General features: G+C 36.0%; 1 protein-coding gene across 3 annotated transcripts; it reads left to right on the top strand.

Annotated features, from left to right (window-relative positions):
• The first annotated feature begins 602 nt into the window (after positions 1-602).
• LOC135584137 (exosome complex exonuclease RRP46 homolog) lies at positions 603-26,544 on the top strand. Of its 3 annotated transcripts, none has more exons than XM_065145452.1 (9): positions 603-1,216; positions 3,583-3,696; positions 21,471-21,571; positions 21,668-21,688; positions 22,812-22,884; positions 22,961-23,028; positions 23,718-23,850; positions 25,988-26,128; positions 26,218-26,544. In XM_065145452.1, exons 1-8 carry the CDS (start codon positions 1,102-1,104, stop codon positions 26,101-26,103), a joined length of 741 nt encoding a protein of 246 aa, XP_065001524.1. In that variant the 5' UTR covers positions 603-1,101; the 3' UTR covers positions 26,104-26,128; positions 26,218-26,544. The 3 variants fall into 3 exon arrangements, with proteins under 3 accessions (XP_065001524.1, XP_065001523.1, XP_065001522.1); XM_065145451.1 differs by having other exon boundaries at positions 612-951; positions 1,030-1,216; positions 25,988-26,544; XM_065145450.1 differs by having other exon boundaries at positions 614-1,216; positions 25,988-26,544.
• The last annotated feature ends 1,131 nt before the right edge of the window (positions 26,545-27,675 follow it).

The following is a 27,675-nucleotide window of genomic DNA, read 5'->3' as shown; positions in this document are numbered from 1 at the left end:
TTTTTTTTTTTTTTCTGACTGAAGAGTATTTTGGTTATTTGAAACAGAAAAAATATTCGAGAAAAGCTCAAAATCTGGGTTTTTTTTTATGACGAATAATATTGATTTCATATTATTCTCCTCCTTTCTGCTTTCTCCTCCTTGCCTACCGCCCGCCATCTCCTCTTTCTCCTCTCCCCTCCCCTCCCCTCCTTCCTCGTCGCCCGCCCTATTCTCCTCCTCTTCTCCCGTCGTCCGTCCTTACCCCTCCTCTCCTCCTCCTCTCCCTTCCCCCTCCTTCTCTCTCCTTCTTTCTTGCCGCCCGCCCTCTCCTCCTCCTCTCCCCTCCTTCCCCGCCGTCTCCTCCATTCCCTCTTCCCTTCCCACCTCCTCCTCTCGTGGACGACAGGCCATGGATGGCAGGCGGTGAACGGCATCTGATGGTGGCGACGGGCGACAGAGGTGGAGGGGTGCGGGTAGTTTTGGTATTTTGAAATTAAGGATTTAAAAAAAGAAAATTAGGGATATGGTTCTGAAAATATCCAAATATAGGTATTTAAAAAAAAACAGCCCATAAACTTATATTGGAAGGATAAATATAAAATAATTAACTTTTTTGCAGGTATATGTAATTTATATTTTAATAATAATTTATTTTTCGCACGTCGAATGGCCTGAAACTGGAGGATAATTTTGTCCGCCGTTGAGATCTCACATCTTAAAGATGTGTTTTCGTCGATTTTAAAGATGCACGATAGAAAACGCTTCGAACCTTTTCGACCCAAACCTACGGGGTTTTCCGCCCCCATCCGCCTCTGGCACCGTCGAAAACCTCACTTTCTGGGTTTTCCTTCCCCACGATCAGCCGCCATACATCTCGGCAAAGACCTTTCTTCATGTCTTCGGCACCAGACGCGCCATCCGCCTTCTCCTGCACCTCTTCCTAACGCCTGTGGACGTCCGGCGACCTCTGTATGTTTTAGTCCCCTCCCACCTCCGCCGTGTCGAAGTCTGGCCACCTCTCGCTGACTCTCCATAGTCGTACGGCAGAAGACGTACACCCGCTGCAAGCAGCAGACTATTTTGGTTGATTCTTCGGCTGTGAGTGGTGTAGCGTGGTGAATGGGAGCAATGACGGTGGATCGGGCGGACGGACGTAGCGTCAATCAGTTGAGGCCGCTCGCTTGCTCTCGGAATATCCTCCACCGAGCTCACGGCTCTGCTCGCTGGTCCCAAGGTAACATCCGTTCGAATTTTGTGGTGAAAGGAGATGTAATTGTGTGGATTTGATACTCTTTCGGGTGTCCACTGTATGTTTGATTTAATGCCTTCTTTTCCTACTCCACATTTGGCAACGATTCATAATGTTTGGCACATGTCTTCGGCATTGATATCACTTTTACTTTGACTCATTATATAACGTTTAACATCGACCCAGAATATCTTGCCTGATTATGCTAAAATGAACTTCAATTTGTCTTTTGGATCCTATGGAAATGCAGCTTCAGAGATTGTTGGGCTATCATCTCTTGTATTTTGCTTTTGGTTTGGTTGGCTGTTGTTGTATTCCTAGTTGTAGCCATGCCTTTAGGATCTCTCGCCTAATATGCTATTCACCTCATTCCCTTCTGTTAGAATCCAAATTACAGTATTTCTTTTTCAATAATTCTTGAAAATGGATTATACTGTTTAAGCCGATATATGCAGATTGGATAACCCAAAAAATGCTAGTAGTAAGATACACTTAAAATGAAAATCAAACTTGGAAAGCTGCTGAACCAACATCAAGAGTACTGTTGTGAAATCTCATATTTGAGGTAACCTGTTTGTTCATATTGCTAACTTTTGCTTTATAGCCTTCTTTGGCTTGAGAAACAACTTCTACCACGTATGCCTGGTGGTCTGCATTGCTGGTAGCATTAGTTGTTGTTTGTCTTGCTGTTTATGATCAGATATGCTGGTATTGCTTAGAAGAACAATGTGCTTAATCTTTTTGTGGTTTGTTTTAAATAGACTAATGGAAAGAATAAATTTCATGGGTAATAAGGTCAGACCTAGTGTGTCGATTTTTGCTTTGGTGGAGCACTTGAAGTTATCGTTAGCTTTCCAGAATGTATGACTTTAGCCTTGACATTCTAAAAGAAGTCGTTCCAAATATTTGTAGATTACCAAGAACTTGAGGAGCCTTAGCATCACGGTATGGTTGCTCAATTGTGAACTTGGTGATCACAGTTCGTATGATGGATGTTGCTTCCTTTACTTATAGTGGTAAGACTACATATATTGAAACTCCTAGACCCATATTGGTAGTAACCTCATCCACCAGGCTCATCCTTTTGTATAGTTAGATATTTTAGAAGGCTAACAGGAGAGTTTAGATGGTTTTAGACATAAGATTGTATTTTATAAAATAAAACTTCTAATCATAGGTGGATAGATAGTGGAGTTTATGTGTAACTTTGTTTTATTATTAGGCCTCTGGTATTTATTTCTGTGGCAGTATTATCACTTGCTGTGAGTATCTTGGATACATGATTAATTTGGGAAATAATTAGATGTTTGAAGGGATTGCAAGACAGTTTAGTTGCATTTACTTATTTGATTTGGAGAAAAAATCATACTCTATAACAAGCTATAGGTGGATTTTATGGTTGTGGTGGAAATCTTTGTACTTCTTGGATATGATGATGCATCATAGCGCTTGTTTAGATTTTTTGGAGTAAAATATGCTTGTTTATGCTCAAGTAGAACAAGGTAATTTTTGCATTGCATCAATTCAAGTCATGTCTCTTCTATTGTTTCTACCTTTACAAGGATTTGTGTTTCATTGTATAGGATTTTACTGTAAGATTCTGGATTCCTTCTTCTTTTGCCCTTATTTTTGGTCATGTTATGGAGATTGGGTTTTAGGGATTATTGCTCCTGTAATGTTCAAATTTATTGGAAAGTGAAATTTGGTTCTCTCGGATCAAGATTTTACTTCATATCTAGTATTCAAAAGCTTCCAATTGGTTGTGTAGTTGGTTTATTTGGTGTTTATGGTTTTTTCTTCCGGAATCTTCCATTTCAGAGTAAAAAAGTGGAATCTGACTACTCAATCAGATATTTATCAAGTATCAGTTCAATTTATCAAGTGGAATCTGACTACTCAATCTGACTACATAATCACATATTTATCTAGTATCACATCAAACTCTCTTTTAGGGATGCAAGATATGTAGATCGTGAAACAGAATTGGTGTGTCTTTTTGTTCAGGATGTTTTGAACATTTTTCTTCTTGTCATTTGGATCAATGTAATACAGTAATTATTACACTTTTACTTGTTTCAAGTGCAATAAAAATTCATATAAATTTTTTGTTGTATTTAATTTTTACCAAATGATAATATCTCTCTGCTTGTTTGTATGTTCTATATTGTTGCTAGTCATTTTTCTTATAATCTGATTACCTCCATATGTATGTGCATAGAATGAGCTTATACTTTGTTCTTTAAGTTGTGATTTATGTTTGGTCATATAGTTAATTTCTGTCTTTTACTTTAGCTTGGGTGTACAGAAATTGCTATTTACAAGTGATTATATTCTTCTTTCCTTGATCCTAGGTGATACAATCGTATTGGCTGCAGTATATGGACCAAAAGCTGGAACAAAGAAGGGTGAGAACCCTGAGAAAGCCTCTATAGAGGTTATATGGAAGCCTAAAACCGGGCAGATAGGTATTTCATATTTGCTCATTTATAATTTTCTCTCTGATCTCTTGCACAAAAATATGAATCAAATAATGGTTTTTTTTTTTAAATTATTTGTTTGCCGAGTAGCTGCATTAGATTGTTTAATGTCTTAAAAATGACTGCAATTTGTGTTAGTTAAGGTTTTGCATGGCACATTTGTGGTATGTACATCCAAGGTTCATGGTCTCGTGTCAATCCACAGTGTCGGTCCTAGTTCGGATCTATATGCACTAGTTAGTATCGGTGTATCATGTGTTGGTATGTCGGTATGCATCAACAAACAGGAAAATCGTCAGAAAAGCCTAGAAAATACCTAAAAAATAAAAATAATCTTATTTTGGATTTTTTATTATAATTTAATACAATTTCAATAAGATAAGTCGCAATAAGGATAAGATAACAAATTTATCTTTATTTGAAGTTGAGGAGCAACTTTGCTGCATGCTCCTCTGTTTCTTCTGTTGATGTTGAATCATTTACAAAGATTTGAGTTAAGATGTTAGATTACGTGTCGACACTTTAAGATTTCAACATATTAAGTAATAAATATAATCATATTTTATATACTTGCTTCGACCACTAAAATGAACAATCAAAATGAACTATGGGACTGCATAGCCCATGGATCAGGGTCCTCGATCCTATGAATCTATATATAGTGTACTAGTAAACTTAATGCCATTGGTCTTTAACGTAGTTAATGGTCGTTGCCTAATCATCCTAAATAACACATGTTTTTGGAGTCTCCTGAGGCAAGTATGACTATATCATGTATGACTGGGGTGTTTAGAGTACACCAGACCTTCTGATGATGCCATTGACTTGCTACTTGTATCAAAAGAACGATCAATCTTGGAAAACAATGATCAACTATCATTGTACATTTGTCGGCCATAGGATCCTCCATAAAATGATGGTTGCCAATACGACAAGCTTTTGTGTCATAAGTATAAACGTTATACATGGATCATCGAGCTCCGTGATCTATCCGTTGATCATTGGCAATGAAGAATGATCATTGGCAAAATGTTACGTGGGTATAATCTCATATGCCTGTTGATCATTGGCAAAATGATGTTGAAAGTATGAATGAGATTGATATTCTTCAATAATATTATAAATCTTATTTATAAATTAAAAGTAAAAATGGAGTAAATTACTTAACATATGAGTTTCAAGGAATATATATATATATACATGTTAATTATAATAAAGGAAAATTATTGATATATATATATATATATATATATATATATATTGTTAATTACTACAAGAGAAAATTATCATGGAATATATATATATATATATATATATATATATATATATATATATATATATATTATGACAAGAGAAAATTATGAATGAAAAGGTCCACTAGATCACATATATTATTATTATTTTTGATTAGGTATATTATTATTTTGGCAATATAACATGTCTTCTCTTTTCTTTTTGTATTCTTCTATATTCTTCTTCTCTCCCCCTTTCTTTTCCTCCTCTAATATACAACGCCATAGATCTCAATTGTCTCTACTATCGCTTTCCGGGGAGTGAGGTTGGAATATTGATGAGAGGAAGAATTGCCCTGTTCCGTGTGGGGTGCACTCACCCTCGCCTCTTGTCTTCCTTGCTAGGATTGCTTATTGTTCCCCTCCTCTCTTAGGTCGCTCTCTCCCTTGAAATCCTAGCAAGAATCTATTCTCGTCTTCGATCCGTCCCCTTTGATTCCTTCTTTTCTCCTTCCTTGTGAACGATGTTCTCATTTTGGTTGTGTAGGATTCTTCGACGGTGGTCGTGTGCCCCTATTCTGGCTGGAACTTGATGATGACGAGGATTGTCTCCTTCCCATCTTAGGTACCTCTCTTCCTTGCTACTGAAGTCACCGAGCGCTCACTTATGCGCCCAGGCGAGGTGAGGTGAGGCCCAAGCCACCTCGAAACTGGGTCAGGTGGGCTCTTTCAATTGGTCATGGTCCAGGTGAGCGCTTGGGTCTAAGGGCTGGGTGGGCCAAACTGTCACGAACTTAGCTGGAATTGCTTAAATCGTGAGGCACCCTTGCGGCCAAGACGCGAACTTAGCTTGGGTTGCCTAAGTCGCAAAGCACCCTTGCGCCAACTTCTCAGGCTTAGCTGGGATTGCTTAAGTCATGAGGCGCCCTTGCGACATATGCGTTCACAAAGGGTTAGCCTAGTTGCAACCTCGTACAGGTCCCGAAGGACCTGTAAAACAGAAAGTTGATTAGATTGAAAACGAGCGACGGACAAGTCCCGGCGTCTCACAAAGAGGGAAGCTTTACAAGCAATTCAGCAAACATCTTGTGTGCACAGGAGAAAATAGAGGAAGGAGGAAAACAAGGACTTTAGAACGTAGGACGAACAGTTGCAAGTCTACAAACAACTGCTCATCAGGTGTCGGGCGCGAAAGCAAGTTCTCGTCAAGTAAATGTGCGAACTTGTGAAGAGTTTTTCAACGCCCGACAATATACCGAAGTCCCATCCAGCCCTGTGCCACCCGAGGGGTTCCAGGGTGTTGAGATGGTTGACATTTCGCGTGCAGCTGCGGCTTGTAGAAAACAAGCCGTGGCACGCGAAAACGAAGCTGTTTTATGCAGTTCGGCCCGGCGCGGCGAGCGGTTGCACTGCAATGCTGTAACCTATTTGAACATGCATTTTTACAAGCAAAAACATATAAACTAAGGCAAAACATGCTGCCATGTCTCGGTACAAGCATGCAAAAGCGACGAACGATTCGTTGAACGAAGTTGTTGCGGGTGCGCGACGATCGTTCGTGACAAAACGTGCGCCTGTTAAAGGTTAGGCTTGGTTGGATCTTTGATCGAGCCTAATTCTCGATGGTTCGGGTTTGATTGAACTCTATCATCCAGTTCTAAAACCCCGTGCGCACATGCACAAGCCCTAATATGGCGTCATCCTCTCTAACGAACAGCGACTACAGTGTTTTCCAATGCACCGACGAACAACAATTGAAACGTCTTCCTCTCCATTGGTAAACGATGACGACGATGTCTTCCTCTGACGAGTTCTTCCTCGGTATCTCTCTCTTCCTCCTTTGTGGTAGCACACTCCCCGGACCACGACAACACCCTTCCCTCCTTTACCGCAACCGCTAACATCTCCCTTCGTCGCAGCTCCCTTATCGTCCGCACTAGCATTCACTAGCGTCTTCCCCTTCCCCCATCCTTTGTCACAATTCCCCCTTCCTCGCTAGCATCTTCCTTCTCCTTGATAACTCTCCTCACTTCTCCCGGACCATAGCCCCCTCTCCATCCTCTCTCCTCTCTCTTTCCTGCCCAATGCACAACAACCCTCTCCCAAACCTCCTCCCTCTTTGAACGACCAACAACCGGTATTATCCTAGCGATGGCAGTGGTGCAACACGACTCCTTTACCTGCCATCAGCCTTCCTTGCCTTCCCCTACTCTCAATCGACCTGCTCCTTTTCTTACCCTCCCTCCCCTACAAAATTATTTTTTGTTTGTGAATAGTTAATACTTATGAATTGTTTATGAATAGTGTTAATTATTGTATTTGTGACTGAGAATTTTGAATTGTTAATTTTTGCTATACTTTTGCATAATGTTAATTTTGATGTTAAGCTTCTTTTGTTTTGTTATTTTATTATTAGATTCAGACAATTTAGCACTTTAATATTTTGTATATGGTTAAATGAATGTAATTTGATATTTAGTAGTGATAATTTGAATATAAAATAATGTAAAACTCATATTTTGTCTAGTTTTTATTTTAATGGTTAACTTTCTTTCTAATTATATTTTTTATTATTTCTATATTGGTGAGCACCTCGCTTCACCGCACTTAGTGCCTTAGGCATTTTTGAACCTTGCCGCTTTTTAGCGCTGCCTTTAACAATACTATTCGTTGCAAGAATTCCTTCTTACCCCAAAAACTCTTGCAAAAATCCTCACTCACCCCAAAAACCCATGCAAGAATCTCTTCTCACCCTGAATATCCTTGTGAGAGTCCTCTCTCATTGCGAAACCCTTGCAAGAATCCCTTCTCACTACAAAAACCCTAGCAAGAACTCGTCCCCTTCCCATATCTCTCTTCGAAAACCGTAGCAAGAGTCCCTTCTTCCCTTCTTAGGCCACTTGCTCCATGGAAATAAAGCAAGAACTTTCCTCGTTTACTCTCTGATTGGGGTCCCTGTTCTTGTCATCCAAGAACCGCACCGAGGTGGTTGCGTGCCTTGATCGAGGTTGTTGGAACTCGACTTTGACGACAAGACAGAGTGCATGGTTACTCTCCATCAAATGAATGACTCAATCTTTGATTCATTTTCATTTCTGGGTTTTCCGTAACCCCCCTAACCAGTTTGATTCATCTCCTTATCCTTTCTTCTCTTGTGCCTTTGAAATTATATTTTGAAGAACATGTAGTTTTCTCCATCAATTTTATTGCAAATATCTTATAAAACATGTTTCTTCCACATGATATTGCTGAATATTTAGGCGAGCGAATGACAAAGAGATCCATTTTGGGTCAAAACACAAGTGAAACTCCCCATATATGGGTCATCATTGCAAATAAGAAAGAGATTGAACTTAATGCTGGTTAATGAAGCGCATGTTTAGGTTAAAACACAAGGATGCACTAACATAATCACCTCACTATATTTGGGTCAACATTGCAAATTGCAATTTAAGCAATCCTCATGGCTTTCCATTCTGTTCTTGATGCAGCTTAGCTGAAGACATACAAGAATAATACAAACTTCTGGAAAGTGTTTGTTTCCTAAAGCAAATATTCATCATAGATATAATCTTAGAGGTTAACTCCTTTGGTCTCATTTGTTCCCTACTTCCCTGCAACATTGGCCTGAGAATAACTAACTCTTATTAAGTCATAGAAGCATTTAGTGGGGCGAATTGTCTTTTGAATCATTTGTCCATTATGTCAAGGAAAATAGTATATCCTTTTAGAAGGAAGTAACTGCCTCAATGATGCCCTCCCCACCATGAGACTAATATACTTTTTATGAACCATGTACTGGACAAGTTCTTATTTCATTTATAGCAACATGTTTAATTTTCTCAGGATATCAGCATAATAAATTGAACTCATCAATTGATTAAATAGATTATATTGATGTTATTAAAGATATGTATGATAATGTAGCTATTAGTTTTAGAACTATAAGGAGTATGTCTAGTGAGTTTCCTATTAGTATAAGATTACATTAAGGATCTGCATTTAGTCTCTACCTTTATATAATGATAATGGATAAACTCACTGGTCATTTACAAGAGAAATATCTCAAGTGTATGTTATTTGTTGATGATATTGTTTTAGTTTATGAGAGCTAAAATGGAATTAAATATAAACTTGAGTTATGGAGACAATCCTTAGATAGTAGAGAATTTAGATTAAGAAGGACTAAAATCGAAAATGAAAGATGCAATTTTAGTAGTACTAGGAATAGACATGAGGATATAGTCAAGTTGGATAGTCAAGAAGTTCCTTTAAGTAAAAACTTTATTGTAACTTGGATCAATTATTTAACAAGATGGAGAGATTGATGAATATATTATTCAGAGTAAAAATAGGAAGGTTAAAATGGCGACGGGCATCATGAGTGTTGTGTGATCATTGAATACCTTTGATATTAAAGGAAAATTATGTAAGACAATTGTTAGATAAGAATGTTAAGGTGAATGTGTGAAGTTACTCGGAAAGATAGAAAAAATAATATTTTTATTCATGAACAATTAGGTATCATTTCGGTAGAGGATAGAATGAGAGAATTATTTAAGATGGTATGAGCATGTACTTATGAGACTTATGGATACAATAGTTAGAAGAGGTGAAATGATTAATGTTAGTGGTAAGAGGAGAGGTGGAGGAAGACTTAAAAAGACATTAATAGAGACCATATATAAATATTTAAGTATTTAACTACTCTTAACTAAGCATATGAGTTTTCATAGATCTTAATGTTTTACAATTTTGTTGTTGTATATTCCTTGACAATTATATATATATATATATATTCCTTGAAACTCATACAATAAGTAATTTATTATATTTTCATTTTTAATTTATAAAATAGCATCTACAATATTATTGAAGAATATTTATCTCATTCAGACTTTCAACATCATGTTGCCAATTTTCAACCGACAGACTATGATAATATTAATCTCACTTCCATTGTATCTTAGATGACATACATAAAATGCTACCCTTAGTCCATGTCCCACCCAAGGCTAAGTAGATGGAACCACCAACTGGTCATCGTCGGTGTCATTGTTGGTTAAGGCATTGTTGTTGACATTGCTACGGACGTTGCAGAGTGTTGACAACGGTAGATATGTCTTGCCACTAGGCTAAAATTATTGCTCATCAATTCTTTCCAAGGGATCGGCTAATGCTATTGCCTTCCCCTTCACCTTTGCACAAGCATACGACTATGATTGTTGGTTGCCATGACCTTGACTAGATTGACTCGATTTGTCTGATCGCCATGTTTAGATTGAGGGGATCTCCTCTTGCTAGGATGTTGTTTCTTTTCTTCAATGGCATTGGTGATAAAATGAGATAGATGTGGGGGGTCTCCTATCGCATCAAGCAAAGGATTCCCTTTGTTCTCTATTGCTTTAACCTATTTTGATTGACGTTGAAAGTCTTCATTGGAGAACTGGAGGTCAAAGAGATTAATCTCTGGTTCCTCTGGCTCCTTATCGAGCTCGACATATCACAGCATTAGACACATCTTGTAGTGCACATATACAAGCTTCTATGGCCGCCTATATGATTGCTTGTTGCACGCCTTAGTGTGAATTAAGGTTAACATTGTCCAAACGATTTGGTCAATATAACATGTTGTAAGTACAAATTATTCAGATTCTAAATGAAGTTGAAATTAAATATACTTGCATTATGAATATCTTGGTCCATATGAACTATTGTCTTACGATTGATCATATGTATATACTGACTAACCTTCCACTTATTGTTCAATACTTCAATGCTTTCTTAATCTCCTCCCTAGTCGTCATCAATATATGTCTTAGGTGGGGCATCTATGGACGCTTCTCCGTATTGATTTTGTGGAGGATAGCATAAAGTGCCTTGAATAATGTTATAATTTCAGTTCTTGAATCCCTAAATCTTGATAACTGAATATTCTTCTTAATTTTTTTACAATCAAGTGATTTTTAATAATGAGAATTGGTCCATTCTTGTGACTTGACCATTGCCTTTAGTCTATGTCCCTTTGTTGAATGAGCTTCAAAGCAATGAAGTTTATTACAAATCGAGTGATGTCAGGCCAGAAGATCTCTTTATCTGTATACTTTTGCATTAGTTAGTGCACCTAATGATGGTTGTAGATGAACTTCGTTATGGATTGTGCCTTTGCTACTGTCCTTCTGATTGATGTTAGTTTGTCAATATCTTTTATCATTGAGTTCATGCAATGAGCTACACATGAAGGCCAAAGAAAGGCTTCCTCTACTCTCTATCAACTACAACCCAACTTTCTTAAAATTTGCTATATTAACGATGACAATCTGCACAATTTATTGTTGGCCAATCTCCTCTATTACATTATCCATGAGGGTCTCTATAAAGTTTGCATCTTATATTTTTTTTGATGCATTCATAGACTTGTGAAAGACCACCTTTCTATTGCAATGCACTAAGAAGTTGATGATGCTTATTCTGGTCGGTCCAATCGAAGAATCACACATAAGTGTCATCCCATATAAGTCCCATTATTTTTTGAATGATTTAATCCAATCTTCGAGTTCTGCTACTTGCTCATCTAGAGAAACACCATGTATCTCCTTCGGCATGAGAGGTTGAGTGTCCATATTAGCCTTTTGAATTGATGAAATTATGCTATGGTAATATGAATCTTGGGCTTTATGCACTGGAATCTTGTGGAAATTAAATTATTTGGCAATGATTTTGTTAATATTTTGCTTCTTTTCTTTTTGTGTGCATCATCATTGCTTGTCTGTTTTCTTGATTATTGAGAATAGGCTTACAGATCAATGTCGACAACTACAGGTGTTGATCACTTATGAAACCTCATAAGCTACGTTACCTCATGCTACCAAATTGAGCTTGTTCTCCAAATTGGGCTTATATATTACCTAATGACCCTAATTGTCCCTAAAATTAACATAAACACACTAATCATAAGAGAAACACACCAAATTGGCTCTAATCATCCTTAACATGTTGTGATTGAGTCTAATTATCTCTAAATTGGCCCTAAAAGTAAGGTAATGACCCTAATTATGGCTAAATTATAAAAAATGACACTAATCACCCCTGGCATGTCGATTAGACCTAATTATTTCAAATTGGTCTTCGAAGTTAATGACCCTAATTGTGCCTAAAACATGTAATTAGGCCTAAGCCTAACCAAGGTCCGCCATACCGTACCGTACCGGAGTTTCGACCCGGGCTCGGTACGGTACGGTACGGGTGTACCGAGCGGTACACCCGATTTTACCGATTTATCCCTCCAAAATACCTGAAAATTAGAAAAAAAAGTTAGGATAGGGTTTTCAAGTTACAAATAAATATAGTAATAGTATAAGTTTAGCAAAATCAATGTAAATTAGGTAAAATAGTATCGCATATCTTTTTCAGGCTTTGAGATAGTCTTGTTCGAGGTTCGTATTTCAGCCCGTTATAGATTGAAATATCTACAGAAAAATCAGTTGAATTGTTAGACTATTTTGTTACAATATAAACTCTAAAATTCAAATGAAATAAATTATCACATATCTAGATATACCTGATTGTTGTTCTACCACCAAAACGAACGACGGGCTTCCACGGGTGGCGGATCGGGGTCCTCGATCCGATACATATTAATATGATACGTTTGTTGGACCCAATCATGAAATTGATCCCATGACATAGTGTGTTGATACACTGTGTGCCATTGATGCATCAATGTGGTGCTGATCGTAGACTGATCGTCGTGAATCATATTTGTCCGAGGCAGCTCTTGAGGCATATATTGGTGCTGTTCTGTATAATGTTGTTGCTCAGAGAAGGATGACCAACTATCACCATATTGTTGTTGCCCGTATGATTCTCCATAATACGATGAGCCTCTTTCTGTGTCTATATCATGTATGCTATGTCGTATTTGTTCATATTCATCCACTGCCTTCCCCTTCCCCTTCCCCTTCCGTGCATAAACTTGACTAGTACCTTGTCGAGTTCCATGGTCTGAATCTTGAGTGGCATGTGTAAAATATTGCTCCTTAGTCCATTCACTACTCTCAAGTTGTGTAGACGAGACCAACGACTGTCCGGCATCACCGTCATCATCTGTCGAGGCACTGCTGTCCGTGTTGCTGTCATGTCTCTAGACCGAGCGAGAAAGAGAATGTGATTGTGAAGGTGTCTCGTCGTCCGACCCGATTCTTTCCAATGATGCAACTGATGCTACTGCCTTCCCCTTTGCCTTTGCACGTTGGGGGGACGAGTGTGACCGTTGGGTGTCGGTAGTTCCTCGAGCAGTTTGACTTCTACCATGTTGTAATCGAGGGGGATTTTTCACCCGTTGGGGTTGTGCTTCTTCTTCTTCTTCTATTGCCTCGGTGATAAAACGTAAAGGACACTGAGGATCTCCCGCCTCATCAAGTAGAGGATCCTCTTGGTTCTCTGCTGCTTCAATCCAATCTAACATTGGCTCTGAATCTTCGTTGTAGAATTGGAGGTCAATGGGATCAATATCTGATTCCTTTGGCTCCTTATCCAACTCAGCACATCGCAATTTTAATCGCATGTTATAATGGACATATACTAGTTTCTCTAACCGTCTGTAGGAGAGTTTGTTGCGGACCTTCGTATGAATCAATGCAAACGTTGACCAATTACGTTCGAAACCACTAGATGTTGTTGTCTGTAAAAGTACACGAACGACAACCTTCCTTAAATGTGGTGCATCGCCTCCAAATTGTAGCCACCACTCGACTGCAAAAAGATATAAATAAGATTTTATTAGCATAACAAATAATTAACATTAAATATAATTGATAATCAATATGCATAACTTTTCCTTACCAAGATCCATAGTGTAACGACACGATATAGCTACAACGTTGGAGAATGAACTAATTGTTTCTCGAAATAATCGACCCTCCATAAGAGCATCGGCTGCTTCGGTAGTGTTTGGCAAGAGCCGATATATAACATTTTGTAATGTCGTTAGGAAATTATTTTGCGTTCCGAGAGGATATCGATATTGAATTGCCATGTTTAGATAATATGTTGCAAAACATAATTTTGTTAGTATGATTTTTTATTATCTAAATAATAATAAATTAAATTATTCTGAATATGAATTTACCTGCATTATGGATATCTTGATCCATATGAACTTCGGTCCGACGATCAATGATTCGTACGTATTGGTCGACCTTAAAATCATCTTTGAATGCTTTCCTAACCTCCTCTCTTGCTGAAATCAACATATATTTAAGATACGACATCTGTGGACGCTTGTCCATATCGATCTTACGGAGGACAATATAAAGTGGTTCCACACCTTTAATGATTTCTGCTATAGTCTCCCAAAATCTAGAGGAAAGAATGGCCTTTTCTGTCTTCTTTCCATCGCTTAATTTCGAATATCTTGATTCAGACCACTCTTGTGAGCTAGCCATTGCCTTCAAGCCATGCCTTTTTTGCTGTAATGACTTTAATGCAATAAAATTGGTAGCAAACCGAGTAATTCCAAGTCGAAGTATCTCATCGTTTACATGTTTTTGCATTAATGCGTGGACCCAATGATGATTATATATAAACTTTATAATTGATTGTGCTCGAGCTACGCAATTCTTGACCGAATTCAACTCACCAATATCCTTCAGCATTAGATTTATGCAATGAGCTGCATATGGAGTCCAAAACAAAGTTATTCTTTTTTCCATCAATTGCAAACCAGCCTTTTTGAAATTCGCTCCATTGTCGGTTATTATTTGGACAACATACTGTGGTCCAATCTCCTCTACCATAGTATCCATCAAGCTCTCAATGTATTTTGCATCTTGGATCTTTTCAGTAGCATTAACGGACTTATGAAATACCACTTTTCTATTGCAATAAACAAGAAAGTTGATGATACTCATTCTTGTTGGTCCTGTCTAACTATCACACATCAATGTCACCCCATATTCGTCCCATTGCCTCTTGAAGGATTTGATCCAATCCTTTAGTTCTGCCACTTCCTCATCTAAGTACATGCCGTAAATCTCCTTCGGTGTTGGAGGTTGGATCCCCGTGCCAGACTTTTGAATAGAAGAGATCATGCTCTGATAATATGGACCTTGGGCTGTGTTGGCTGAAATTCTATTAAAGTTGAACCATTTTGAGATTGCCTTCCCAATATCCCGTTTTTTTCTTTTGTGTATGCATCGTCAATCCGTGTCTGTTTCGCTGTTTGTGGGGGATAGGCTTGCGGATCAATATCAACAATATCTGGTGCGGACCACCTGCCAAGACCTCTCATAAAACCACGGAGTCCACCATACCTCATGCTACTAGTTCGGCCTAACTAAGAAGGAGCAGTTGGTTGCCTCATGCTGGTTGACCTCTGGATTCCACTACCACTGCCATGCTTTAATTGTGAGTCAGGTCGTCGATGCCTCATTGCTTCATCGATCGTATGCTGATGCTCCAATGATGCACGAATCTCAGTTGTGAGATCCGGGTCGACTTCATCGCCACAACCCTCATACTGATCATAAACTGGTTCCTGTGTAGCCCTATGATATTCTTCCTCAACTCTTGCCTTCTTTTTTAATGTATCTTCCATTGCTTGTTTAAGCTTGCTTTGAAATAATTTACGGATCTCCATTGGAACATTCTTGCATTTTGCAACATCAGGATATCCACCAGTCAAATGCATTTTCACTCGAGTTATTCCTCCATCCTTGCCAATGTAGTCACAATAAATACATTGCCAATGATGACGGTTTCCATCTAGCTTTCGAGCATGAACCCATGCATCATCATGTGACTGTTCCTTTTGTGTCATGATCCTATCAAATTTAAATCAAATAAACTATAAAGTATAAACATATTAATTTGACCAAATATCGATCATAAATTACTAATCGTAACATTAAGTATTTTTATTAAATCATAACTAATCATATTTTATCATCATAAATATGTTACATGCATAAAAGAAGTATTAAAATAATTATATATACTAATTACGCAATTAATATAGTTAATTTTTCACTAATTATTTCTCTTTCAACACTATAAACATAACAAACACCCTAATAGGTATTAAAGATATTGGATTGACATAAAATCGAACAAATTTTGATTAAATCATCATTAAAATGATTATTCGTAGTATTTAATAACTTTAATAAAACATAATTAAACTTATTTTATCGTAATATATATGTTAAACACATAAAAGAAATATTAAATATGTAATTTTAATTCAATATGATTCAAATTATGATAAAATCATCATTTATCTACACTAATTATACGATTAATATAGCTAATTTTTCATAAATTACTTCTCTTACACTACTATAAGCATGACAAATACCCTAATAGGTATTAAAGACATTGAATTGATATAAAATCGAATAAATTTCGATTAAATCATCATTAAAATAACTAATCGTAGCATTAAATAACTTTAATAAAACTTAATTAAACTTATTTTACTATCATAAATATTATTCATAATGAAACACACTAATCATAATATTAAATATCTTAATTACTCTTTAATTAAAGAAAACGAATACATACCTCTTGATTAGAAAGTTCTTCCTCTTAATCTTCCCAAATTAGCCTCGATTGAATTCATAAATCGTTGTTTTATAGAGTTTAGGAGAGAAAAAGAAAGTTTGAGAGAGAGTTTAAGAGAGTATAATGAAATAGGGGAGAGAAGAATGGTTTAAATAGGAGGAGAAAAAGATCCAACGGTCAAATTGATCGTTGGAACACTGTAGCACTGCTACAGTGCGGTAACGGTCGATTTCGACCGTTACCGAGTGGTGCCCGACGGTAACGGTCGAAATCGATCGTTACTAAGTGGTACCGGGCGGTACCGAGTGGTGCCGGACGGTAACGGTCGAAATTTCGACCGTTACCACCCGATTTTGTCCCGTATCGCCCGATACGGGGGTTTTTGGGGCGTACCGCCCGGTAGCGGGCGGTCCGCGTACCGAAAACCCATCGGACCGGTACATACCACCCGGTACGGGAGGTACACTTTGGTATGGTAGACCATGGGCCTAACTACCCAAATTGGCCCTAAAAGGTAGTGGCCCTAAATCCTAATTATGTCTAAATTATAAAGAATGAAACACCCTTAACATGCCTAATTACCCCCCAGTTGGCCATAAAAGTAAGGTAACGACTCTAATTATGCCTAAATTATAAAGAATGATGCCAATCACCCTTAACATGCTATAATTTTAAAAAATTAGCTCTAATGTCAGAAATACACTAATCAATTATAATTACTCATAATAATAAGACACTAATTAGGATATGATCAAGTCAAAAGCTAACTAAAATGTAGAAAGAGCATAAATACCTTTAATTAAAGAAATCTTCCGGCAAATGACACATTTAAATGTTTCAAGCTCTAATCACTGATTACAATGCTTAATTGAGAAAGAGTGAGAAAGAGTGATTAAGTGAGAGAGGGGGAAAGTTATGCAAGTGAGTGGCAGTGAAAGAGGCAAGTGAGGAGTGTTTTAAAGAGTGGAATTGGCCCTAAAATGGGGTCCAATGGTCAAGAAAGTTATGCGAGTGAGTGGCAATGAAAGAGGGGAGTGAGGGGTGTTTTAAAGGGTGGAACTGGCCCTAAAATAGGGTCCAATGATCAATTTGACTGTTGGACCCATTTAATCTTAGCCCTTTATCTGGTATGATCAAAATCCAACTGTTATCGATTGATACATGTTGGTAATGGTCAAATTTTAATTGTATTTCCCAAAATATGGGGTGTACTAGGTGGTAAACCCTTGTTTGTCAAGTGTCGCCCAATACGAGGAGGTCTGCATGTCGATCGTCGGGTAGATTGGTACGTGTCGTGTGTATTGTACCATACTGGGTAGTACAACGTTCTTTATGTACATCTGCCTTTGTATATGTAATTTATTAGAATTAAACAAATATATAAGTATAACTACATAATTGTATAATAAAGTGTAAGTAAATGGATGGTAAATATTTGCCATATCAAAATAAAAAGTCATGTTTTATTATCAAGAACTATATATTTGAGGTTCTAAAATAATGAAAATAATAGAAATAATTAAACTAAATATGTTACCATTTTTTGTCATATCACTTATTGTAACGCCCTAGTCCAACTTTGCAATTCCCTGAAGTTTTCTTACAAGAATTGCAAGGCCTAATACCCATAATACATTTATTCCATATTTCAATTCATAATTAATCCGCTCACAAGATATTTATAACCTATACAATTAATTCAATAGCTCTTTAAGAGTCCATAACGTTCCGGTCCCAATAGCATATATACAAGATAATCTAAATGTGCGGTAGTGCTAAGACCTTTAAATTGTTCTTCCATCTATATAACAAATGAGTTACTCATATAAAAAATTTAAAAATAATCATATGAGTAAAGCATAGCTCAACGGGCATTGTAACTCACATGCTAGCAAAATTTATCATGAATAAGTCTTTGTTTAAAATATATAAATTCTTTATGCGTCCAGTGCATGCTTTTTAAAAAAAATAAAAATCAAATCTTTTTCTATATTTGTATAGTTTACACAAGTTGAAATTTATATGCATTTTAAATCATAATTTGCTAACATAAAATGCTTGTGATACTTTTCAAAGCAACATATAATTAAATACTTCATAATAAAAGCATAACTATAGCTAATATCATATATCATATCATAAATCATTATACTGTAAAAGACTATCATTAAGTATTCATAAATAAACATAAATATAGCTAAGGATTTACAAGTGTAAGTATATCTAAGGTGTACATATTAGAATAAAAGTCATGATAGTATTAATGGTTATGATCACGTTATATTCTTGACAAGGCAAGGTTCAAAACCATGTTTAACCCTATGGTGTAGATAATACATCTATTCATGTGTAAGGATCTAGAAGAAATTAGTTTATAACCAATGTATAATCTCCATTAGTAGGGTTAAGATCATAGCCATATTGAACAAACAATTGCAATGTCACCTAAGATAACACATCTAATACTTTTGCAAACTAAGAGTTTGAACAAACTTTTTGTATGTCATTTAAAATCTGAACAATAATCAATCTTATTTTGTTTCTTTTCAAATACAATGTTAAATCTGACATTTTCAAAAATAAGTAAACATTTCTTTTAATAAATGCAACTCATATAGTTTCTTGATAACAAACATATACATTATTTTACAATAATTTTGAGTAATAAAAAATACTTATAAAACAAGAAATAATTGTTCAAATCATATGCTTTTCTACATTTTCAATTATATATATTTTTTATAATACTTTTAAGTAATAAAATACCTTATAAGTGATGTAATGATATACATTTATAAATTATAACCATATACATTATTACTTTCGAAACCAGCTAGAGTGTTTGTATACTAACCTTTAATTATTTTTCGTCGTTACAAACATATAATTCTAACGAATACAGTTCGGATGTTTCCTTTTCTTTTTCCTAAATCATTCAAATAATATAAATTAATATGACGAAGATCAACATCTTAAGATTTAAAACTACACAAAATGATATCCTCATGTATCATATTCTTCCTATACCATTCTTTTGTTAGTTTTCAAAAATAATTATTTTTCTTCTTTTATTTCTTTCACACCGGAAGTCTCATATTAAATTAGGAACATCACAATTAATTGATCTATAATCTTATATATTTTTCTGATTGGTAGGAGAGGAAGAGAATTTAAAAATGTACCTAACACACTTTTCCTGGGCTTAATAGAATCTTTCTGATATGAAAATGGGCTTTTGATAAATCTCACTTTTTTCTTCTTTCTTTTCTCTGTACTATGATATCGAAGGTGCTTTCTCTCTTTTTTTTGTTTTCTTTTCTCTTTTCCCTCTGTTTCTCTCCTTTGTCTTCCTCTCTTCTTTTCCCTCCTCTCTCCTTCTTATACAAGAGACTCTCTCTCTTTCTTCCTTTTCCTCTCTCTCTTCCTTCTCCTTTCTCTTCTTTCTCCCTCCTCTTCTTCTACGAGAGATCCTCTATCTCTTCTCTTCCTTTCATCTTCTCTCTTCCTTCTCCCTTCTCTTTCTTTCTTTCGTTGTCTCTTATGACTTACGAGAACCCTCATGCAGGAGGTGGTGCGGTCACAGGACAGAGGCAGTGGGGAGCTAATTGATCTTTTATTTGTGTCTTTTGCAATTTAGTCCCTGGTAACTTCTGTATTTATGTTCAGGGCCTTGGGCAAAAAAATGGATATTACACTTATGGTCAAATAGATATATGTATTAGGCCATGCATTTTGCACATTGTATACTGCAAATTGAGGCTGTTTAGACGAAGTAGGAATACATAACTGAATCCAGTGATTGCCATCTCAGCGGCATGTTTGGACCTCATTGGAGGCAGCATGGTACTTTCGGCATGTAACCTATAAAAGCATCACAAACTTCTGTTCTTACTTATTATTTTGAAAATATTAATCATCATAATTCTTCAAAATAACCTGAAGGGACATTTTAATCCTTCAGAACGTCTTACGGATTTTGTAAGTCTTTGTAGCATAAAATCAAATAAGAAAAAAATCTGTTTCAAGATATGACACCAAAACCTGATGTTTACCATATTGTGTCCAATAATGACCCTATGACATGTCTAATAGTTTCAGAGATTGATGATTGCAATAGTAAGATCACATATATTTGATGTGGGACAAGGCTGTTATTTCTGAAACCTTGCAAAATCAATGCATCCTTTGTTTACCTAGGAGCAGTGGTCCTGATAATAAAAGCATAGAGGTGGAAGTTCAAGCCATGGTAGCTTGATTGTGATCGGAGGGTTTCACTGAGAACTTTGGTATCCTTGGGCAATCCTGTAACTAGTTCTATAATTTGCTGGATAAGAAGTTTTTTAGCAGTGCTATATTAATTACTTCTGCATTTTTTTTGCCTGTTGAGTATTTTGGATATGTAGATACTTTATCAGTTTTTTGGAGTCTCCAGTTCCAGATCCTTTTGGAAACCTGGAAACTTGACTCGACACCCATGCCATGAATATAATAATAGTTGTGTGGCACATTGAGTGACATTTGATTAGTTTAAGTTGATATATGGATTGATCTATGTCTTTAACGAGATATTGCTTAAAAAGTTAGGTAAGATTTAGTCAAAAAGAACTTGATTGTGGAGAGTGCTTTAATTTGTTTTTGCCAAGATTAGAAACCATCATACATGAGAACAGTGGAGAAGTGACAATGTCAAAGCAATGACAAATGTGAAAATATATTATTCTTTAGTTTTTATTGAGAAGATAAACCTTTATGATATGTTTGTATCTCTAGATAAACCTTTATGAACATATAACAGTTCATAGCAAAAATAGAATGATTTACCTTCTTCCTCAATGATTAGCATGTTGCTGTTGAAACAGTTACCCTAAGTAGGAATTTTATTTTTACTTTGGCTGCAAGTTGATAGTGTCTTTCTTATTCTGTAACTTCTTGTGACCCCTCAAGAACATTTCGTTGGTTCTTCAGGAAAACTGGAAAAGGAATATGAGATGATCCTGAAGAGAACTTTGCAAAGCATATGCTTGATGACTATCCATCCCAATACAACAACCTCTATCATAGTTCAGGTTAGCGTGATTCTGTAGTTTAGATGTAGTTTCCAGATGTTTTGCAGTTTCGTATATGCATTTGACCTCTTCCTTACAATATTCTTTTTGTTGCAGGTTTTTGGAGATGATGGTGCTGTATCTTTTTCCACTAAATTTTCTCTACTGTTTGCTGTTTCTTGTATATAGCCAATTTTCTTTGGAAGCTTATGATATCCTGATGGTCACAACTTGGATGTTGGTCTATGGATAACTAATTTGTGAGATGCTATCGCTTTTTGATGACATCAAGCTTAATTAATTTTGATTTACAGTATGAGGAGGCTAATAATATGCATAGTGTCAATATACACGATAAGCCATTTGTTATACTAGGGTACTTTCCCTCGCAAGCTCTGTGCCCTTGAACTTGTATTATTTCCCTTCAAATTCATTCCCACTGTTATTTCTCAAACGCAATTGGGGTAGTGACTAGGTGGAAAACATGTCGTGGAATGCCTAGTGCATGCACACTTGGAACCCTATATGCAAATATAGACAGTCGTGTGGCTCCTATATATTATTATATGTTTTTTGTTGAAAAATAATATATCTAAACATTCAATATAGGCATGTAAATATGATGATTGTTGTAATGTCTAGTTTTTCTTCAGTCTTATTGCTTTCGCAAACTGCATTAGGTTTTTTAAATATCCTTGAATATCTATGTTACTGAAAAATAAGTTATAGGCCAAATTTGGTATGGGAATTTAAAATTCTAGGATTTTTGCACAAATTCGAAGTGAAAATCTAAACTCTAATTGGTTCTTCAAATTCCAAGTGATAATCAAATTTGGTTTCATGGGTGATTTGGAGCATGATATATATGAGTGTTAATTTTTAAACTTTAGAATTAGAATATCCTACCCTTGAACTTTAGACCTTGGATTCAGGATGTAGGATTCCAGGAGGAGGTATTTTAAAAGGTGGATTCTTGAGGATGCTCGAGTCAAATCCTTATGAAGTTTCATATGAAATGGGTTTTGGAATTTGAATGAGATAAGATTTAGAGGTTGGAATTTGGATGTTGTTGTTTTCAGTATAGGCTTTTGAGGGTGGAATATCTTGGGTGGGATTTCTACCATATGGAACCTTAAGGTATTATTTGAATGTTACTAGCTGAAAGTCAGTAGGAAAGTGTTAGATATTTATGTATTAGCTAACTCAAAAAGTTTCTTGTGTGGAATTTTTTTAAAAATGTTTTCTTGACCAAAGTTTGTAGCTTCTCCCTTGCGCCATCAATGCATCATGTGCTGCACTTGTAGATGCTGGTATTCCTTTAAAACACCTTGCTGGTAAGTTCATCAAGGTGACATATATATTCCATCATTGTTGCATGCCAAACTCAACGTGTAAAGATGGCTTGTGCAGTTGCAATCTGTTGTGGTTTAACAGAGGGTGGATCGGTGATTCTAGACCCTACTAAGGCAGAAGAGCAGGTAATTTAGCTGTAACAACATGCTGTCAAGTTGATGCCTGATGTAATTATTTTCTTTATGAATAAGGGTTGCAAATCCAGCTAGTTCCTAGGATATTCCATTTACCTTTCCATTGACTCTCCAATCTTGCCACTGTTTCTTTTCCAGATTTACCATGCAAATAGTTTTGTTCTTATCAATCTGATTTAGATGGGATTGCAAGTCTGTTTGACTAGAATGTGTAATTTATCATACCTAATGATGTAGGAAACTTGAACTGCCATTTTTCGTCAGTTTTATTTTACCGTAATAGATCACAAAAAAATGCAATAAAATGCGGAACATTACTGAGTGTTGATAGAAATGTGTAATCTGCTTTAGACGAGATTGCCAGACCATTTGACTAGAATGTGTAATTTTTCATACCTAATGATGTTTCAAACTCGAACTGCCATTTTTTGTCAGTTTTTTTTACCATTATAGTTCACAAAAAATGCAATCAAATGCAGAACATTACTGAGTGTTGATAGAAAGTCTGAATATTTTTTATATTCTTGAAAATTTAACAAGACCAACATATTTGCCCCTAACCTAGATGCAATAATACACTTGCTTTTATATAGAGGGACTATTAAAGACAGTTCATTATTAACTTCCACTAGAAAGCAAAAGTCCATAAAGGTCACTGACTTCTTTAAGCATTGTGTCAGAAAATTCAAGCATTTGCTTATTTGGTGTTTCCAAATTCTCCACTATCAGTCCTTCCTAGTGCGCCATCAGCAGAGGTTGATGGACCAATTGAGAACGGAATCATCACATCTGTTACACATGGGGTGATGCCTGGTAAAATTTGCACCAATCTTTTTATATTCTAATGCTACAATATATGGTCTACTGTTTTTGGCATTTTACATAATAGGATAACATAAGATCCTGTTGGTAAAATATGTGGACCCTCTTGCTCTATTTTATGTTAAGATTGTTATCATAATTGCATCTCTGAAATGTATATATCCTGTAATTTACGTCTTAATGATGCTTATTCTTATTCTATTTGATCCTTCAGCATGTTAATATAAAAATATGCAAATCCTTGTGTCCATTTTGTACAAGAAAATCAAACATTAGTGAAGAAGCAAAGTTGAGATAGGGAATGTTGAATATTAAAAACTGCCTTAATATACCAAAATCTTTATTGTTTAACAAAGCAATTTGGCTCACACTTAGTATTATGTCAAATTCCTGCTCTGATATGGTAAATGCAGTTTTTTTCCTTTTGTGATGCTCAACAATAATACAGCAGGGGAACTTGATGATGGAAACTTCAATTATTTATTTGGTTAATTGGAGGAATTTTTATGGGATTTTTCTGAAGTCATGTACACTTTGTTAAGCTATGCTTTTAGCAAGTTATGGTTGCTTGCTGAATGTTTGACCCAGTATGGTGTCTCCAGTTAAGCTATGCTTTTAGCAAGTTATGGTTGTACAGTCGGCACATGCTAGAAATTGGTTCATGGTGATTACTAAAACAAATTTCCATTCAACTTCTTTATTTTGACACCATTTCTATAGCTTCAGATGGTCATCATGCCTTTATATGGTGTCTCCAGTTCTCCACATCATGTGCCTGATTATGTGTTAGACTGTGAAGGATGGGATCATTCTTTGATGTAACTCTTCTATGTTATTATAGTTTGAACTTTAATATCATAATTTAATCTCAAAATTAAGTACCAAAAGTGCACGTTAATGATGAAATCTGTGAACTCCTCAAGAACTAGCCATCAGAAAGGGTCTGACTATCACTTTTTTTTAGTCCATGCAACCAGCCTTTAAAGGCAATAGCGAGTTACAGAAGCTTAGTATCTAGTAAAGGAGTGGACAGGAAGGTTGGAAGGAGTGACAACTGTGATGAACTGTGCAAAATGAGCAAGGGTTAAAGGAGGGGCTGGAGAACACTCTGTTTAGTGGTTAGAAGATGTGGGTGGGAGAGGGTAAAGGCTCGTCTCATGTGATCAAAAGGGATGAGGAATTGGGAGGTTCTTGGGAATCTCTTTTGATAAGAAAGTGAAAAATGTGCCCTTTTTTGTTCCCTCTGGCATGGATAATCTTTTGTGGTAACTACTTGAAAAAAATGTATACCAGACACTGACAGCCCACTGAAAAACTATATGTTCTGGATATAAAATGCTCCAGAAATCTTGTTGTTTATTGGGATCTCCAAATGATGACTTGACATACTAACTATATTTATTGGTACATAGGCATACATGTTATGGCACACCCTGAGTTATTTGATTTAGCTGAGTCTATCCTGTATGTACTATGCTGACTGGTACTTGCTGAATCACGAAAGACCTTCAGTACTCGTACATGAATAATGATCCCCCATATTGCAAGTCACATATGATTTTCTAACTATAGAAAGGGAGAATTCTAAATATTTAAAATATGATTTTTTTAAAAATACTGTCAAACAAGGAGTCAGCATAATACATGCCTGAGATTTTATTTGACAGGCTTTATTCCATCAGGAAATTGCTTTGCCATTTAATATCTGTTTATTAGCCAAAACTAAATTTGGTTTACTTTTTTGCTGTCCAAATTCTGCCTTGCTTTCCATCACCATTATTATCTTATGAGTGCAAAGCTAGAGAGCTTGGATTACAATCCTTGACTTTTGGTTGTGACTTGTGATGGGTAATTATTTGTAACATTTGATATTCACTTCTGTCTTCTACTGTACTGTCTAGTCTTATGATTAATCTGTCTATTGAGGGTGATTGATCGTAACCTGTAATTTCAAATGTTACTAAGTTCTTTCTCATAGTAGGTAATTACTTGGAAATTGAGATTTTTATTTACTAATTGCTTATTTAATGCTTTAAGAAAAAGAAAAGGCACTGTGAGAAAGAGAAACACAAATGTTTATTCTATGTTCCCCAAAACTAATTCAGGTTTCTCTGATGCTTTTAACTAGTGGTTGACTATTTCAACTGTCTTGAACGTGGTCGTGCTGCATGTGCAAAGATCTCAGAATTTCATAGGAGAAGCTTGGAGTCACAAGTCCCGGGTGACCTTACTAAAGCGACATAGTCAAACATATATCAGCTCTGCTCAGGTACATTAGAGCAAAGTTATATTTTGGATACTATACTGTCTTAGTGCTGGCAAAGATATGAAGTCTCAAAATGAGTTTAGAAACTTTAGTTCTTGCTAGAAAGCAAACATTTGAAGTTCTGTGGTGGCCCCACACTTTGTCCGGATGGCCTGAATTTCATGGATTTGTTTGCAACCTTTCTGAAGCAGACGTCTTGACAGTAACAAGCTGTTATATGGATTCGTCTAGGACCTAAGGGACCAAGTACCAGGTTAAACTATAGTATCCTTGATAGCTGGCAATGAATTTATTAAGATTTGTTGGTGTTTATGAAGGTTTAAGTGCTTTACTCTTGCTGGACCTGTTGCTTGCTTTTGCCCTGTTAAGCTGATGTTCTTAACACTTGTTACCTGGGTGTACCACTTTATTATGGATTAGCTACTGGAGAAAGCTTGTTTTCTGTATGGACAGTGTACCCGTTTGTCTTTCAACCTTGTTGGTAGGTATTTTCGCAGACCTGCCTTTGGTAGGGTTTCCTCCTATATTTTGTTGTTCCTGTTTTGTTGCGATGGACATTTGTTGGATTCAATACCTAACTTCTAGTTCTAAGGTGAGACTGAAAATAAAACTGTTCGAAGGTGGATATTTTAATATAGATTTGACATTTAGTTCTTTTGGGACGGCGAGCATCATTACACTATTAAGATTGTCTTTTCTGAATACTGTATACATTCATAATTTCCAGATTCCACATTTGTGGGAGGCTCATGCACAGGATTACTCCTATTGTGCTTGCTTTTGTTTTAATTTTTTATTGTATATTTTGGCTGACTGTCACATATTGGTGAACATTGTTCGGTTAAACATATGTTGGTGGGATGTGCCATCTTTGATTTGATTGATAAAATGTTATGCAACTTGTGTTAGGGTTTCCTATGTACGTAGGTGGAACTTTTGTTTGGATTCGTAGATGATGTATTGTAGTACCATGTATCTCAACCTGGTGCAATCCAATACATCTATATCCATTGACATCGTATCACCGATTTAGTAAAGGAGAGACCACTTGAGGATCTATTGCTAATATGACATATTGTGAATTCTAATATGATTGGAAAAATAGATTAAATTTGGTGTGGGTGGTATCTAAGCCCGAATGAAAAAGATTGATGGTTATATTAGGTTATTGACAATTAGCGTAAAATTATTGATCAACTTAACTTGGCACCGTGGTGAAAAGTAGGTAAGGGTTTTTTTTTATTGTTTTGAACCAATAAGAGTAAAGAAGTTAATAGAAATAAGGGATTATATTAGTAACTTGAAATATAGTAATACTTTCGTGAAGGAGATTAGAATTGGTGGATATTATGATCAATTTTATTTGCTTATACGAGACTGAGTGGGCAGGGAAAAAAAGATCTAGAGGGAATGATAGTGTTCCATTTAAAATTTGGTATACTAAAAAAATTAAACATGGAAATGTTATAGGAATTATTGTTGATAAGGATTTTATAAATAATATTATAGATGTAAAAAAGTTTAGAGATAGAATTATATATCCAAAATTT

This window comes from Musa acuminata, chromosome BXJ3-4, assembly GCF_036884655.1.
Source record: "Musa acuminata AAA Group cultivar baxijiao chromosome BXJ3-4, Cavendish_Baxijiao_AAA, whole genome shotgun sequence".
NCBI classification, from domain to species: Eukaryota; Viridiplantae; Streptophyta; class Magnoliopsida; order Zingiberales; family Musaceae; genus Musa; species Musa acuminata.
The sequence above is the reverse complement of the archived record's forward strand: the minus strand, read 5'-3'. Positions and strand labels throughout refer to the sequence as shown.

Bases quoted from the DNA above. Each gene is read 5' to 3' on its own strand.
- LOC135584137 (XM_065145452.1), top strand. From the start codon at position 1,102: ATGGGAGCAATGACGGTGGATCGGGCGGACGGACGTAGCGTCAATCAG. The intron at 1,217-3,582 runs GTAACATCCGTT...CCTTGATCCTAG, and splicing joins CTCTGCTCGCTGGTCCCAAG to GTGATACAATCGTATTGGCT. The intron at 21,689-22,811 runs GTATCTTTTTCC...CAAAGTTTGTAG, and splicing joins TTTTTGGAGATGATGGTGCT to CTTCTCCCTTGCGCCATCAA.